Raw genomic sequence first — 17,988 nt, forward strand, 5'->3', positions numbered from 1 at the left:
TGGTTGTTACTCATTTCAAATTTTCTACTTTAATTTGATTGGTTAACGTCATCACGTGGAATGAACCACTGAGATGATTTGTGAGGTGAGTCAGTTGCGTCAGAAAGACAAAAGTGTCACATTTATGGGTAAAATCTGTCTTCAGTATTTAATTTTACATAGTAATAATGTCGCAAATGCCAATATTATACTTTTTTATTTCAAACTTTACAGCAAAATTACCTCACAGGCAGGGTCTGTGTAGAATTATAACTACAACTTGGTAGAACCCAACCGCGTCATATTTGGAACGCGGAAGAATGTGACGTTTTTGTTGTTGGTTTTTTTTGTTTGTTTGTTTTTTTTAAATTATGATTTATTTATAACTTAAATTCTTTTACAGAATTTACAACAGTCTTCAAAAAGAAAAAAGAGACGGCAAAATAGGACATTAACAGAAAGAGAATTGCTAAGAGAAAATAGAATAAATAGACAAATAGATAAAAAGAAACAATAATAAAAAAAAGAATAAATAAATAATAAAAAGGGTAAATGCGAGTTACAGAATAAAATCACATTTGTTACAAATATCCTTTGTTTTTTTTCCTTTTTGTTGTTTGAGTCAGAGATTGTATCGAGATACATTTTTCCGTTATAAAGAGATTAAAAAGTGGTTTTCTATGCATTACTTTACTTTTGTGAATGTAAAACGTTGCGTGAAACATGATCAGGTTAATAAGAAATTTAGCAGGGGAATCTTTCTTCTTAAAATCTGTGATTCAAAACAAAACAATTTCAAAATATAGAAGGAAACCTGGTGAATGGGATGTTTCATCGACAAAATAATCAAATTAGTTGTCGTAAAAGAGAAAGAAATGAGCTCAAAATAATTTTTTAAACAATTTGTGTGTGATTATTTTACATCTAGTTTAAATATTCCCTTTTTACTAGATAAAACCTGTTGAGGGGAGAGACTTAGCACAAAAGCACAAACTTAGCGGTTGGTCAATCACAATTTTTAAGACGATGCCTGTTCCAGCATTTAAAAAAAAAAAAAAAAGAAAAAAAGAAAGAAAGAAAGAAAAAAGACTGTAGGAGAACCTTATTCTCTACAATATTTTTCTATAAAACAAAAAAACACAACAATCATGCAAAGTGTAATGGATACCCAGACCATTTGTTTCAACAATATCATTTCCTATATTGTTAGAAAACTAAACAATAAAGGGAAGTCAATTATTTAATTGTAACTAGCTCTTATCATGAACAATAAGCACATATAATATCCTCTGTAACTCACTCCAATAGCTCATGCAAATTAAATATATATATATATATAATTATTATTATTTAGCCTGGGCTTAAATATAGCTATTATGAGACTCATACATCAAGCAACAGGAATGAATCGAAGATCATCTACTTTGGTCTTTTAGTACTACTTCCTGTTTCAAAGTCCTTTTCTGCAATGAAATCTGAAAAGCTACAATTCAAAATGTTCTCCATAAAGTTGTCGAATTAGTGTCTTTTAATTTGCAAGGTTGTGTAGTATCGTGTGTTTAGACATGCAGCAGTCTCTTGAGTCTCTGGTCCGACTGCTGGAGTCTTACAGAGGAAGAGACAAAGTTGTAAGTGGTCATCCTGTCACATTTCTTATCAGAACTGCAAGAGTAGACATGTAACAGTTTTCACAGCACGCATTTTTTAGCATGCCCAAGTAAAGTTTTAGTTGGTTCAGAATTTTTATTTATTTATTTTTTTGTGTGTGTGATGCATGAATACGAAATTAAAAGGATACCTTACTTCTTACTTTTTCCACTCTGTTTTAGTAATTAAACATTTATTTAATAATCCGTATTATATTTAATAGTTAAATGTTTCAAAACAAACATTAGCTGCATAGATAAACATAAGACATGTAAAATATTGAACATTTCTCTGAAGGTCTGAAAATAAGTTGAAAACATCTTTTATGATGGTGTGGGCTAGCAATATCTGATCCATGTCTAGGACCTTTTATTTACTCTGAAAGATTTTCTTTGCAATTGGTTTACCAGTGTAATAACTCAACCTTAAATAAAAAATATAGGGTGCATATTTGCAAATGATTCAGATAGTCCAGAAAAATATTTGTGCACAAATGTCAAGGCCAAAATCCAATACTGAGTGGCTGTGACCTTCAGGCAGCACAGCATTTAAACAGGTACAATTCTTGCTTTAAAAAATACTGCTCAAGAAGCTTTTTAAAATAATTATCATTTTAAAGGTTTGATTGTTGCACGTTAATAAAACTGACGTTTAACAAAAGCTCTATATATGAAAAACAAAATCAACAACTTCGTCTGTCTTGTTTCAGCTTGAGAGGCTGTAAGGAAGACCTATGTAAAGTATATTAACTCTCCGTTTAAGCAATTATATGACACTCCTTTCATGCCTTTCCTTATTCATCAAGAGAACATTAAGCTTGTTATCGTTGCACAGTTTAAAATCCAGCGTTAGTGATGGTGTATGACATGATTAATTTACAGATTCTTTAGGGCGCAGTTCATGCTGAAAAGTATATACAGCTTTTGGAGCAAATGATGCTTTCCTGATTAAATCTTTTTCAGAGAGCTTTGCTTATTTCAGCAAGATGGTGTAAAACCACATTCAGCCTACATAGTAGTAGACTTGTCTGTGTGCTAAAATTCAAACAAAAAATAGCAAATGTTTATTTAAAGATATACTGCAACTTTTCTTTCATGCTTCCATATTATGTAATTAAATGAAGAACAGATGCTGAAGAACAGAATGGTGAATGTGCCCCTATACTAACTTTTTCTAAATGTATTGCTAGTAGGAAATAACAAATGAGCAAATGGGTTTTAAAACAATTTTAAAACCATTTGATATATTTGCAGTTTCTTTAAATACAAAGTTTAAATTATTTGCAAAAGTATTATTCATGTTCTGTTTTCAGCTTTACAAATGCAATGCAGATTTTGCTGGTAGTTTGTGAAGAGATATTGGCCTGTCACAGTAACAAATTTTGCCATGCGATTAATTGTCACAGAAATATTGCAATAGACAATAAAGTTGCGCTAAGTGATTGTTGTTGTTAATGCCATAATCATGCAAGTACACCCTTTCAAATATGAACATACTTTATTTCTAAAGAACATTTAGCTGGATGTGCAGACTGGTTTATGCTCGTAGACTGTGGGGAAAATGAAGATAACCTGTTTGTTAAGGTCTTTTTTCCCAGCTGGGAAAACTGCAGTTGATGATTGTGTTTTTAGTGCAGATGGAAGCTTGTTGTATTGCCGTGTTTGTTTAATATTGTCATAAAACAAATGCAGCACGCGCTCACTCTCTCACCCAAAGTGAGAGAGTGAGCAAGTGTGAGTGAGAAAAGACAAATTAAAATTCTTGCATCTGGCAAACTTATTGCGTGCATTTTTTCTTATCGTTTGATTAACTGATTTATTGCTTATTGCGACAGGCCCAGCTGTTTAATGTCAACCTAGTCTATTCTCTTTGCAAAATTTTTCTGTAATATTTTTAATATGTGACATTTTATGTCAGTGTTTTGTGTTGTTATGACCAAGCATGTTGTGCTTCAGTCAAAAGACAGAAAACTTCTGATTGTACTTGGATTCTTACCGTTTTGTAATTTTCTTTGTGGTTGTCTGTACAGATCAGGACGGTCTGTTATGGCTCTCAGCTGGTTGGAGGAGTTCTTACCCACAAAGCCAAAACAGATTCTTCCTCCCTGCGACTTGGGAAGAGTCTGCTGCTGTTTTCTGCTCAGCTCAGTCACTGCCGGACGGTGCTAAGGCTCTTTGATGACCTCTCTATGCTGGCCTACTCCAACAGCTATGGTCTTGGAGCTTCGGTGATTCTGTTATATTTTTCACCTCAGAAGTCCCATTATTTTAACGATATTGTATCTGAAATGGATTAATGTCTGCTCTACTGGATCAAAATGTGTTACAGATATATCTGTTAATTTATTAAGTATTCCTAAATGTTTAATAAAAATGCTAAAATAAAGGCTTTGAGCACATCAGTAATAATGTTACCTGGAAAAAAAATCTATCTTCAACATGCTGTGCACATCTGTCCTAGGAGGAGGACACAAGCATTCGTTGGATATCAGTGCTAAATAATGTGGCAGACCAGCTCTACTACCCCTGTGAGCACATCGCCTGGGCCGCTGATGCTGAGCTCATCAGAGTGAAATCGGATAAATGGTGGTTGCTCAGTACAGTCCTGTGGGGAACCTCACTGCTGCTGGGGATCCTCAGGTAAAACATGAGTGTCTTATTCAAATCAAATCAAACTTCATTTCTTGAGCACTTTTCAAGCCATGGGCAACACAAAGTGCCTTACAAGATAAAATCAAGTCACAAGGATAAAAACAAACAGCAGATAACAAGACATTTAAAAACAATAAAGACACCAGCTATTTCCACACACTCATACACACACATTCCCCGAAATACATCATTCCCTGATTATTGTCTCTTTAACCGAACGCAGGTTAATAAAACAAATGAAACATTAATTAAATATGATAAAAATAAAAAAAAATAAAATAAAATAATAAAATAAATAAATGAAAATAAAAAATATTCTGTCTGATATCCTGTGATGCCTCATTTTTTATTTATTTTATTTTTATTTGATAGGGACAAGTATGCTCCATGAATGATGACGCATACTTCAGTATTTTAGCCAAGGTTAATTTTCAATGTCCCTAGTTGGGCTTTTATACAATAAGAAACTATACACAGTTTAAATTGCATTGCAAAATTAAAAGTTACACATATGTGCCTTATTATATAAATGCAAAATACAAATACGTATGTATACACCAAAATGTGAAATTAAATAAAACACATTCAAGGCTGTCAATAAAAATCAGTCTAAAATAAGACCATTGTCAATACATTCAGTCAAAACTACCGTTATGCCACCTACGTGGAAAAATTACAATACTAAAAGTGAGTGCAGAGCTGTTTTTTTTTTATCCAATTCTTAACTCTGGAAGTAAACCTTTTAAAATCCAGTCTGGTCCTAAGGTCTGTTGGGAGTGCGTTCTATAACTTAGAACTCTTCACAGAAAAGGCTTTCTGCCCAAAACTAGTCCTAAAATAGGGGATCTTATAGTCATGGTTTGTCACACTTCTGATAAAGTGATAAATGCATAGATGATGTTGCAGGATGTTTTTATATCATCCAAGATAACTTGAGTTATCTCGTGACTCTGTTGTTCTTTAGATCACTTCGAGTTCTGATCCTGCTGAAGAAAAAGTTGAAGAAATGTGAGAGAGATGGAGGAGCTAGCAGGTATTGTATCTAAAGTGTTACATTATTTGTACCTGCTGGTGGATTGGACATGCATGGACTTTGACATGCACCTTAGAAACAACATGGTGAATAGGCGGGTTTGTACATGTATTTTTTTTGTATTATTTGTAGACATATTTCAGTTGTGGAAAAATCCCACAATCAAACCTTAAACAAACTCTTCTCCTCCTTTAAACTGTGTATCCTGAAAAATCAGTGTGTTTTTTCTTGCAGACACTCTCAGCTCCGCAGACAGATGCAAGGAGAGCTGCTCTCCATCCTCAGCAGCACAGCCGACCTTGGTAATGCCATTCACTGGATGCCGCCTGGCTTCCTGTGGGCAGGACGCTTCCCCAGCTGGCTGGTGGGGTTGCTGGGAACCACCTCCTCGCTGATTGGTTTGACACAAATGAACGCCAGTGAAAATGAGCAATCAGACAGTACAGAAACGTCACAGTGAACAAAGGATGTGATGTTTTGATCAGCACCGAATGGATTATGGGTGGAAAGAAATATTTGTTGATCTTTTAGTGGAACTGATTGCCTAAGGACATCCGCTTAAATCTTGTAGCATGAAAACATATTAAATCTGAATCACTTGAACCTTGCCCTGTGTATATTAGGAGGAATAACTGAAACCAAGTATCTTTTAGTTGTCTGGAAAATGTGACAAACATTTTCAGTTTGGAGGTTTTTTAACCACATTTTTAAAATTGCAGTTGTGGAAATAAGATGTTAAATTTATGTTGATTAATCAGTATTTTGCAAATCAGCCATTTCTTTACGTGTCATTACATGCAGATGACCTGCCATTTCAGTGCATAGAGGTTTTCAGAAAACAGAATCCAGGTCAAATATGACATTTCCAATCAAATTTATCGTCGTACGTCATGTTTGACACACAAATCTCCTTTTTAAACAGGACTTTTAAAAATTGTATTCTTCTCTGTCAGTGTGTAAACTCATCTCAAGTGTGCAGTTCATGAGTTGATTCTTGCAACATCAAGTATAAACCTGCTTATTTACTGAGAGTGGGGGGTCTATTAGACATGTAATTCTGGAGAGACAAGTCAGTTGTTTCTTTGTTTGGCTCACTCCATAAACATGATTTACAGTATTGAACTGACTTATAGAGTAACCTATGATCTGTGAATTTTTAATTATAGCTCATTGTTATTGTAATGATTGGGTGGCTGGATTCCTTCAACTGAGGTGAAAAAGTGGTAATCAGCCCAGAGTTGTTTTGTTTTATTTCCACATTTAATGCAGGAAACCAGTCCTTATAAGCTGCAAAAATGCATATGGCTGACGAATTAATGATAACAAAAAAAGTTTTACGTTTGTTAACACTGAATACATGTTGTCCGAAATATATGCTAAATGTATAATAAATATGAAATTCTATTTCTGATCATGTAATTAAGAAGTGTTGTTATTTTTGGATAATTCAGTTGTCGACATACATTTTGTTGAATTAATTATAGACTGAAAAAAATAAATACAACTAAACTAATCTTGCGACATTTTTTATTGAATTGAAATTATTTCTTATTGCTTTATGTTTAGAAAAAAAGAAAGAAAAAAACATTAAAAGTTCTGTTGTTTTGTTCTCGATCGAACAATTGACATTTGATTAGATTGGACTTGGACGTTCAAACACGTTGGCGATTGACGCATTCTAACGCTGCCTTCATGGGCGGACGTGCGCATCGTAAAAGACAAAACTATTCTCAAGTCTAATGTAGCAAATGAAAGTACTAGTTCTATTTTTTTTATTTACCAACGCTAATTAAATTTAAAAAAAAATGGATATTGCTGATTTGGTCATCCGTGTGTAAACAGGAATATACAGAGTGTGAGTAACTGGTTGTTTCGTCGATGTTGGGCAACACTTGAATGCAGCACAACTACAGAGCCAATAAATAATAGCTGACAGCCGATGAAAACAGTAGTAACTCTGATTTATACCACCTGAAGTATCTTACAGCAGTGTACTATACTTATACTTTATTATAAATATATAACAGTGCTGTTATCGTTAGTATGACGGAAAAAAACAAAGCTGAAGTTTTGGAAAAGATTCAAATTCCAAACCACGTCAACTCATCTGTCGTGGCTTCAACACAACTCTCTGTCTTGCACAAAGAAACCTGAAAGGCTTTTAACATCCGGTGAGAGCCCTCTTTTTTTTTTTTTTTTTTTTTTTTTTTTTTTTTTTTTTAGCCATTTAAACCACAATGCTTTAAAGTTGAAACATATCGACATATTTTGGTTGAGCAACTCCAGTTCCAGCTGATTCTCCCTCAGCTAAGCAGTTAGCTTCAGGCTACATTAACAGCTAGTTTAGATAGCCAAACTTAGTCATTATGAAACGGATACTGAATAATTTCTTTCGTTTCCTGCTTTTTCCCCATTTAAAATTAGCTTTTTGTGCTACTGTCTTGGCTCTGAAGTTGCACCCTCAAATTTATGTTGGCATATGTATGCAAAATGATGTGGTTTACAAAGAATAATTAGTTGATTTTAAGGTTTCCTGCTGAGTGATGAACTAATATCCTGCTGCCGAATAACTTGTGGCATCTAACATTCACTTCTTCATAGCTGCAAACAAATCCAATAACATGCATAACCCATAAATGTACATTGAGCTGCTGTTCGTGTCTCTGGGTTGGATGCACGTTGTTGTTTATGTTTTATATACCGGTAGTTTGATACACCTGGTATATTTTCTGCAGCTTTTTTTCTAATTAGTTGGCTTGTCACTGGGAAATGACAGAAGCTTTCTGGGTTTTTTCCCCCTGTGCATGAAATACAGATAATCCTGCAAAACTGTGACCTCAGTAAGGACAATAATGCCAGTTTCCCCCTGAAAGACCTTACAAAATGGACTCAGCCTGCTTCCTTGTTGATCCGTCAGCCTCTTCACCTGCAAAAGTGCAGTCTGATTTGATCCCCATCAACAGAGCCTCATCTGGTGAAGCTCCACCAGGGTCAGAAGCAGAGGATATTGATTCCTACAACCCGATTGAGCCTCCTCCATTGGACTGGAGGTCAGACTCGTCAAGTGAGGCAGGTTCAGCTGATCTAGATGACCCCGGTTTGCATCTTCCTGCAGACAGTCTGGACAAAGAAAGCATCGGAGAGTCGGTTCTGCCACATTTAGATGCGAGAGACATTTTAACTCCATTCAGTGCAAACCAGCAATTGCTTCTGGAAAATATAGCAGAGCCAGTCCAGCATGTAGAGGTAAAAGTGGAGGAAGATGATAACGCGGTTGAGGTGGAGGTGAGGGCTGGGGAAGTGGAGAGAGATCCGGAAGTGGTGACATTTAGAAACACTGAAAAGAGAATTAATGAAGAGGAAGTTAAGGATTCCAACACAGGATCAAGTGATGAAGACCACAGTCGCATCCACACCCTGCTGAGCCATCTTCAGTTGAGGGAAAAAGAGACCCATCCTTGTCATCAGACACCTGCTTACCATCATTACTCCAGCCTGTCTGAGCCAGTAGCTTATGCTTCCTCACCATTAACAGATGACAGTACTGAAACCACAGGCCTCCTGTTCTCTGAAAACCACCAGAGGGATCTGCTGGGAATGCTGCAGTGTACAGAGATCAGTGCTACACCCAGTCCAACTCGTCTGCCTCACAGAGGTGAAGTGGACGCCGTAGTGTCAGTTTCCTACAGCCAGGAGGATGCACACAGGTTCTGGGGGTATTATGAGAACAGTCAACAGCAACGATTCAGGGACAACTCCATCACCAGTCTGCCTGATGACCAGTATTCTGAGCCAGTCTGGATGAAAATGAGGGAAGAGCCTCCAGAGGATGAAGCTGCTGCAGAGAGCGAACAGGTTGGGGCTTTCATTGTTAATAAATGAACAATTCTGTTATCTGTATAAGACCCCCACACTGATGTAATTCATTTCAGTTTCAAACTCTTTAGTGGACAAAGACCAAATCTAGAACTTAATTAAAGGAACTGGATTGTGCATTCATCATCTTGCATTAGTTTTAAACAGCATGCAGTGCATTAATCAACTAGTCATAACAAAAATGACAGAAATAAATTTCTGTTTTATTGAAAATTGAGGTCCAAATGGATAATAGTGCTCACAACCAGTTTGTTGAGCCTAAAAATATCTGTATTTGTAAAATTACAACAAGCTAACTGTGACTTATTAATACTTTCTTTGTTTTAATTCCAGCTTTCCAGTTACTTAACTAATTACAGCAGAGTTATTGATAAGATCAGATTTATTTGTTGAGCATTAAGGAAGTTCCAGATGTTTCAGCAGCAAATGAAACTGGTTAAAGAAGTCTCGGTAAGCACTAATAACTGTGGCAGTGTGCACAAGTATGCGGTAATATAAGGATTTACAGAATTCACATTACTGCCGCAGCATTAATAAACAGTAATGGTAATAATGGTAATATTAACAGTATGATAGCGCATACAGGTTCAATACAGACAGATGAAAGTTGACAGTACAACGTAAACTACTCAGAACCGATATGCTTGTACAGTCTGACACCTGCAGAAAGGTAAAACCTGTGTTGTCTCTCTTTCACACACCATGCATGGAGGGATTGAATGAAATAATTTAAATAAACTAAAACATGTAATTTAATCTTAACATGAATTTAATTATTTTATCTTCATTCTGTCATTTTAGAGTCCTGATGACCACCCTTCATATAAAGACGGTGAATAACTTTATTTTTGTATTTTTTCAAAGATATTTAATAAAGTTTACAGACAGTAACAAATCTTATGTATATAATTGTGTTGCTTTTTAGTACCTGGGCCTTGTGACCCTGAAGACTTGTTGGATGGAGTTATATTTGGTGCAAAGTATCTGGGCTCCACTCAGATCAAATCAGAGAGGAACCCTTCCACAAATGCCCGTATGACCCAAGCACAGGAGGCCGTGGACAGGATTAAGGTAAATTTAAATTTTAAGAAGATATTTACTAAAATAATTAATTTATTGTAGATAATCTTTATAAAACAGAGGCACACCACCTCAGCATAATTTCCTTTTACTGTTGACATAAAGCAGAGGCTCAAAACAGAGGTGCATTGTCTCATAATTTTTTTTTTTTTTTTTTTTTTACATGCAAAAGTAGTTAAAAAGTTCAAATTATTCTGTCATTGCAACACTAGCAGGTTGAGATTAAAATTGCGTGTTGCATGAAATCCAGAGCTGTGAAGGTTGAGGGCTCGATCAGCTGGCAATCAGCTCAGTGTTGTGATTCAGGATGTGACAGCAGTGTGGTTTTTTTTGTAGGCTCCAGAGGGAGAGTCTCAGCCAATGACAGAAGTGGATCTCTTCATTTCCACTCAGCGAATCAAAGTGCTTTCTGCTGACACACAGGTACTACAAGTTCATTTGATTTTATTTTCTCTGATGTGTTGCTCTCTGTGTAAAAGTATTATTCTGTTGCCTTCAGCACTTTTAGAATCAGCATCTCAAACCCTTTATTAGGTATTTTCAGTACTAGCTGAGGAGCTTTGCTGTTCAGGATATAGTAGCATGTCCTGGTTAGCATGACTTTGTGTTAGTGCAAAAATGAATGGCATTGTTTTGGTCAAATTCATGTTGCCAAGTTGTGATGCAGTTATTTTTTTGTGCTTTTCCATGTATAAAAACAAGATTTAACTGTAAACATTCAAGACAAAGTTAATTGTTCGGAGATACATCTCAGACTGCAGTGTTAACATGTTCATATTTAAGGTTTATATGGTACTATGAGGAAAACTAGTAGGACTGTATTGATAGGGTTGTCAGGATAAAGCCTCCTCTCTCCTTCAATAGGAGGTTTGTGAAGTTCAATCTCAGCAAACCACAAGATTTCTAAAAAATATTGTCCTTTGGACAGATGAAGCCCAAGTAGAGATGTTGGGATGCACAGCTTCATATTAACTGAAAGCAAATCCAGCTTATCAGCACAAACACCTTACTTGTCAAACACCGTGGTCAACCAGGAGGTGGGACCTTAAAGGAACTGCACATAAACAAATGTCCTTAACTGCTTTAATTCAGTTAAGTTTATCTAAATAGTTTAATGCCCTGTGATGGACTGGTGAGCTGTCCAGGATGTACCCTGCCGTTCGCTCTAAGACTGCTGGGATAGGCTACAGTTTCCCTGCAACCCTGAAATGGATTAAGTGGTTAGGATAATGAATGAATGAATGAATAAATAGTTCAATCTTTCCTCAGACACAATATGAGAGGCTGATAACATCATGCAGAAAAGAATTCATTCCAGTTATTGCTCATAAAGGTGCTTCTGTAAGCAACTGAATGTTGGATTTTACGTTTGTTTTTTTTGTTTTTTTTACACTTTTGGTTCAGTTTTTGGTGAATGATGAAAAGACTAAATAATTTCTTTATTCTCTATAGCTAAAACCTTTTAATTTTTCACAACGGTACATCACTGTGGCTTATTTATTTATTATATATGCATGTATGCACCTACCAACTTACCTTATCTTACCTTACCTATCTAATCTGTTTTCCTTTTGGAGAAGTCCTCCAAGTTGTTTCCACCTGGAAGACTTGACGTTCCAGCTAGGTTTTACTTCAGAAGGGGGTTAACTTGGAACTGGGTGATGAATTCATATGAGACCTGTGCAACAAATCAGCGGTAATAGCCTATTTTCCTTCATTGTGCAGTTGGTCAGAGAGTAAAAGTGGGTCGGTTACTGTCACCTCTCTCTCTCTATCATTCTCTCTGTCAGCATGGCAGGTTTTTTTTGTTGCTGAAAAATGGATGTAAATGTGAAAACATTTTTTTTTTTTTTTTTAAATTTAATTACATTTGTTTATAAATAGCATGTTTACTGGTTGAGGCTAAAAGTCTTTTAGCCTTTTTTTTTTTTTTTTTTTTTTTTTTTTTTTAACCTTCATGTCATCCTGGTGTCAACCCTCTGAGTTCCTGTTTGTGCTCAGGAAGCCATGATGGACCATGCTCTGCAGATGATCTCTTACATAGCAGATATCAGTGACATTGTGGTCCTGATGGCACGAAGGAAACACAAAGGGCAGGATGGTGACCCATCTTCTAAATCTTCTTCTTCATCATCATCCTCTGTGTCTCAGAAGAAGTGCACAATGATCTGCCATGTCTTCTCTTCTGAAGATGTGAGTCATTTTTACATCTTGTTCACATTATGACCTAATTCTTTGTAGTTTTTATGTTGTAAAATGATGATTTGTTGTTCTGTTAAGTTAGTTGCTGTAAAGTTGTCATATCAGCATATCAGCATGGTGTCATCTGTTCAGCTGGATGGTAGCTTTAGCTTCTTGCTGGACTGCTTTACTCCCCCCAGCCAGCCAGCAAGTTCTCCTCAATATAAAAATGGTCTGGCTGTTATCCCAGTTTCCCATAGTAGGCTATGCTGAATAGGACGAGCAAGAGTTTATTTTAGCAACTAATTAGCTGCAGGATACAGAAGGCCATAAAGCCGCTGCTTGCCCCCAAATGACATTTTCCGTCTTGGTTTTTCAAATAATACAAAGTTTTGTTGATGTTAAATCTTTTTTTTAAAGTCAAGAACTTTTTCAGACATGCTGTTTTTGTGTTGAGGCTTCAGTTTCAGACACATTAAAGCTATATAGTTTAGAGTTTTTATTTTTTGCGCACTGATACTTTTGCTTTATTAACTTCAATTAGAATTACAGGAACAATTTTTTTGAAGAAAATTTACGTTACAGACATCCTTACTGTTCAGCCACCGCTCTCTCCTCTCCCTGCACAGGCTCAGACCATAGCCCAAGCGATTGGGCAGGCGTTTGGTGTGGCTTACCAGCAGTTTCTTCAGACCAACGGCATCAAAGCCAGCGATCTGAGGCCAGGCGAGTACAGTGACTACCTGGAAAGTCAAGAGCTCTACAACGGAGACCTGGCTCACTTCTCTGACTCTCAAAACCTCCGTGATGTAAGTAGAAGCCCTAAGTTACATGTCTTCCCACAAATTACATTTATTTAACAGTTCTGTGTCCAAATAATATTTGTTGTCGACTTAATTCAAACAGATTTTCTTTAATAAAGTACTTAAGCTTTTCAACTTGATAGTATATGTATAATATATGTATACTAATGAGACCATCCAGTAAAATCAACAGTGGAGCAGTTTCTGGTCAAGAAGTTGGAATAAATTTTATTTCTAAATATAATAATTACCAGCATCTTAAATAGATAATAAAAAAGAAAGAAAGAAAAAAGAAACTTCAATCCACTGTATAGGTGGAAAAGACTTGTTTTCAAATGCAACCTTCAAAAGTTACTAATTTACCTCCTTTAGAAGTTGCATACATATTATTAAATGAGTTATTAATATGTCTAAGTAAGCTTTTCAGACTTTTGCTCCTCCATTACATCATGTTCGCACAGATATTCACATTTTTCCTGCCTGAACCCAAGTAAACTATACATTGTATTTAAAAAGCAAGTAGACAAAGGCTTGAGTAGCGATGCGAGTTACTGTGTCACATTATACGCTCTCAGATTTTTTTTATTACACACACGGACAAGTTCATATGTAAATGTTTCCAGATAACAAGTAAAGTATTCAGTTCTTTAAAGCATGAGGAGGGAAAACGGCTTAATAATTCACATTGACATCAACTGATCTAATTGCATAGAAATTAGTTGTTCATCAAATCTTTGTGTGTGTTTGTTCTATAGATAGTCATTACCAAGACTCCTGGTGAGATCTTGGGTCTTGCGGTGGTGGAATCAGGCTGGGGCTCCATCCTGCCCACTGTGGTGGTGGCCAACCTCCTTCATGGTGGTCCAGCTGAACGCTGTGGTGAGCTCAGCATTGGTGACCGCATCATGTCCGTAAACGGAACCAGTTTGGTGGGTCTGCCTATAACCACTTGCCAGAACATTATCCGGGTAAGTCAGGAAAAAAAGCCCAAATCACATAAATAATCATGCCAATAATAATAATAATAATAATAGTTTTGTAAAATAATATTGATTAGTTTGATGTTTTGTCTACATAAAACAAGTAAAGCAAAAAGACTAAAGACTTCTTTTCATGGTACATTTGGTTATTTTTGCTCTCCTAGAATGCTGTAGATGGCACTGTGGATCCATGCACTGTTGACTTGGATTTTATTTGGTCTTCAGTGACCCATGATAGTGTTTGACAAGTTTAATTGTATATTTTTGATATTGTAAATATGTGTAGAGTATCTTAAAGAGCCCTGTCTCTCTGCTTTATTTAGGATTTGTTTTTTCTTCATGTATCTGAATTACGAGCAGGTTTCATCTGCTGCCAAAATTTGGGAAAAACTATTGACATTTTAATGACTAAGAAGGGGAAAAGGGGATAGTTGCAGGAAGTGATTTGAATACATCCCCTTCTCTTTCTCTCTTTTCTCTCCATCAAATACAGTAACTGTGCCAAACTTTGTCAGAAAAGTAGAGTTACAAAATGGAAAAAAATTAAACTTTTAAACTTTCGGGCACAAATTGATGAGACAAAAAGATCCAAAATGTTAAAACAGTGGTTAGCACTGTGGCCTCACAGCAAGAAGGTCACTGGTTCGATCCTTGGCTGGTTTGGTCAGTGGCCCTTCTGTGTGGAGTTTGCATGTTCTCCCCGTGTATGCGTGGGTTCTCTCCGGGTACTCCGGCTTCCTCCCACCATCCAAACACATGCATGATAGGTTAATTGGTCACTCTAAATTGCCCCTAGGAATGAGTGTGAGCGTGCGTGGTTGTTCGTCTCTCTGTGTGGCCCTGCGATGGACTGGCGAGCTGTCCAGGGTGTACCCTGCCTGTCGCCCAAAGCCAGCTGGGATAGGCTCCAGCTTCCCCGCGACCGTGAATTGGAATAAGCGGTTTGGAAAATGAATGAATGAATGAATGTTAAAACAGACATACTACTCAGTGCAGCTTTCAGCAAAATGATTAAAAACAGCCAGATATGTTATTAAACAACATAAACATAATCATGAAATAGAATAAATTAGTCACCCTAGAACTTGGGTGTCCAAAGTTGTTCTCAGGGTCTTCTGTCCTGTTTGTTTTCACTAAATCGCTATATAACACACCTTACTCTAATTAAATAAATCCAACAGCTTAAAACAATGTGGAGCCTGATAGTGTTTAATATTCAATCTACTAAAGGGAACTTAAACACCTGACTTTTTTTTCTGAATACATAAAGCAAAACCTAAGCTCCATGGCACATTCGCCAGTATAACCATATCTTACTTACCTAGATTCACCTACACCACCTATATGGAAAGAGTCTGGAAAAAGAAGACTATTTTATTCTACCCAGGACTTCAAGGACAACATTGAGGATGACATTTTTTTTTTTATTTTGTTCCTCCCTCTTCTTCACTGAAAGACACATTGTGCAAGTTAAAGATGTAGATAAAAGGGATTGATGACATATCTTGCAGCACCAGAATTTCATTCTCATCCTAACAAAGTAAAGACAATCTTCCTGCCGCTTTAATTTCAGGCCATATCAACATATAGAGGGGACACCCTCCCAGCTCCACCCCCATATCTTACTTTGGATATGGACTACTTCCGCGAACATAACTCACAACAGACGTCAGGGAACAGCTTCAAGGCCTGTCATCTATGATGTCATCCCCATCAAGATGGATAAGATGTACTCAAAAGTGCAAGTGCACAGTAAATTTATCTTATCTGACTCTTGCTGTCAGATCAATCAGTCACATTTAAAAAAAAAAAAAACTATTACACATCTTTTAAGTACTAAATCTTCTTGGCTCAAACTGATTATTTCTCTTGTAAAGTACAAACTATGCGAACCCAGCAAAGAGGTAACCATACGTATCACTTTGTAATAATTCTACAGTAAACACCATGCTTTTTTCTTTTTTTTTTTTTTTTTCCTGTTTACTCAGGACCTGAAAAGCCAAAAGTATGTGAAGCTCAGCATCGTCCACTGCCCCCCAGTTACCATGGCGATCATTAAGAGACCAGACCCCAAGTTTCAGCTGGGCTTCAGCGTGGAGGATGGCATTGTATGTCAATATTCATATTCTCAGAAGCTTTCGCCTCCGTATGACGCTGATCAGGCTACTCTGTTGTGCTTGTACTGCATAGCTTTATGTCTTATAAAAATAGTAAATAAACAGAAAGATATTCTTAAATCTGTTGAAGATCTGCAGTCTGATGCGGGGCGGTATCGCAGAGAGAGGAGGAATACGTGTCGGGCACCGCATCATTGAAATCAATGGACAGAGTGTTGTTGCAACGCCACATGATAAAATTATCCAGATCCTGACAAATGCTGTTGGAGAGGTGAGATGTAAATAAATTCTACAAGCCCGGGTGGATATACTATATTATTATTGTCATTACATAGTATATTATTTTCCATTCAAGTTCTAATTACGCTTTCAAATATCATCAAAGATTTCTGTCTGGTTGTTTTTCTTTCTCTTGGCAGATTCACTTGAAGACGATGCCAGCCTCAACGTATCGACTCTTAACAGGACAGGAGCAGCCAGTGTTTCTTTGACCCCCTCCTGCTTCATGAGGACATAAACACTGCACAGTGTTCTAGCCATGCAAGCTGTTGCCAAACTGGGAAAATATTAATTTTGTTTCGCACAGCATATTATAGACTGTCGTTCCACTGCTGCCACACGTTAAACTATTTTAGTTATATCATTTTAAGATGCAAACTATATTTGAATATGAGAGCATTATTTGAAACAACAGCGGTAGACTGCTGCTGTCTATTAGTATTTATCAGATATTTACGATGTATAACAAATCAGGTAATTGTTTTTAACTTTGACTTAGAACTTAGTTTTGAGACACATCAAGCATAGAGCACCTGATCAGTCTTCCAACCTAGCATGTGTTCTCAACATGCCTGAGCTTCACATGGTTAAAGGGGTAACTTCATCAGGATGAAGTGTCTGTGCTTTTATTGTGATCTACTTTCCAATCCTCACATGCTCATACATATCACTAAGTGTCTGGTACAAGCTGCACAGAGTGCTCTGGTTCATTTATGCAATGTTTCACTCACTGTGCCTGATATGAAGCAGATACTGTATGCACAACTAAAGGTGACTGCCTTATGTGATAGAGAGGTGCTTATATTTTTAAGTATATGCTGGGATGGAAGTTCATTAAAATTCTTTAATATATTTTCATGATGTTTTCTTTTATATGAAGGAAGTGTTGTATAAATTTCAGATACAACTTTTTACATCTATATATCTATATATCTATATATAAATCAATGAAAAAATATATATATGGTTCAGGATACTTTTATTTGTAGCCGTAGGTGGATTTCTTGTACAGCGATTTCAGGTTTAATGTCACAGAAGACAGTAAATAAAAATAGACACAACAGTCATTCTGATATTCCCAATGGCTCACAAAGTCCAAGATCAATGAATAGTTACATTAATTGATAAAAATTATTTAAAAAGGACTGCTGCAGATGGAACAAAAACTGTTTCCTATAACGTTTTGTCCCACAGTTTTGGCACCTGGAACCTGCGTCCTGATGGGAGAAGGTGAAAACTCCACAAATAGGGTGGGAGTCACAGCCTGCGATATTAGAGGGTCTCAAGATATGAGTGATGTTTCTATATATATATATGTATATATATATATATATATATATATATATATATATATATATATAT

The 17,988-nt window shown here is 36.3% G+C and overlaps 2 protein-coding genes across 3 annotated transcripts; both read left to right on the plus strand.

The window, feature by feature from the left end:
* The first annotated feature begins 1,454 nt into the window (after window positions 1-1,454).
* pex11g (peroxisomal biogenesis factor 11 gamma) lies at window positions 1,455-6,625 on the plus strand. Its single transcript, XM_079244483.1, has 5 exons — window positions 1,455-1,607; window positions 3,656-3,853; window positions 4,087-4,265; window positions 5,242-5,310; window positions 5,545-6,625. The coding sequence occupies exons 1-5, from the start codon at window positions 1,545-1,547 to the stop codon at window positions 5,768-5,770; spliced, it is 735 nt and encodes a 244-aa protein (XP_079100609.1). The 5' UTR covers window positions 1,455-1,544; the 3' UTR covers window positions 5,771-6,625.
* Window positions 6,626-7,047: 422 nt separating this feature from the next.
* Window positions 7,048-17,357, plus strand: LOC306759010 (amyloid-beta A4 precursor protein-binding family A member 3). Of its 2 annotated transcripts, none has more exons than XM_079244482.1 (11): window positions 7,048-7,165; window positions 8,126-9,165; window positions 9,988-10,018; window positions 10,112-10,257; window positions 10,603-10,689; window positions 12,268-12,459; window positions 13,077-13,256; window positions 14,006-14,218; window positions 16,219-16,338; window positions 16,478-16,618; window positions 16,767-17,357. In XM_079244482.1, the coding sequence occupies exons 2-11, from the start codon at window positions 8,194-8,196 to the stop codon at window positions 16,836-16,838; spliced, it is 2,154 nt and encodes a 717-aa protein (XP_079100608.1). In that variant the 5' UTR covers window positions 7,048-7,165; window positions 8,126-8,193; the 3' UTR covers window positions 16,839-17,357. The 2 variants fall into 2 exon arrangements, with proteins under 2 accessions (XP_079100608.1, XP_079100607.1); XM_079244481.1 differs by lacking the exon at window positions 7,048-7,165 and adding an exon at window positions 7,225-7,481.
* The last annotated feature ends 631 nt before the right edge of the window (window positions 17,358-17,988 follow it).

This window comes from Telmatherina bonti (assembly GCF_933228915.1).
Source record: "Telmatherina bonti genome assembly, chromosome: 8".
Taxonomy (NCBI): Eukaryota; Metazoa; Chordata; class Actinopteri; order Atheriniformes; family Telmatherinidae; genus Telmatherina; species Telmatherina bonti.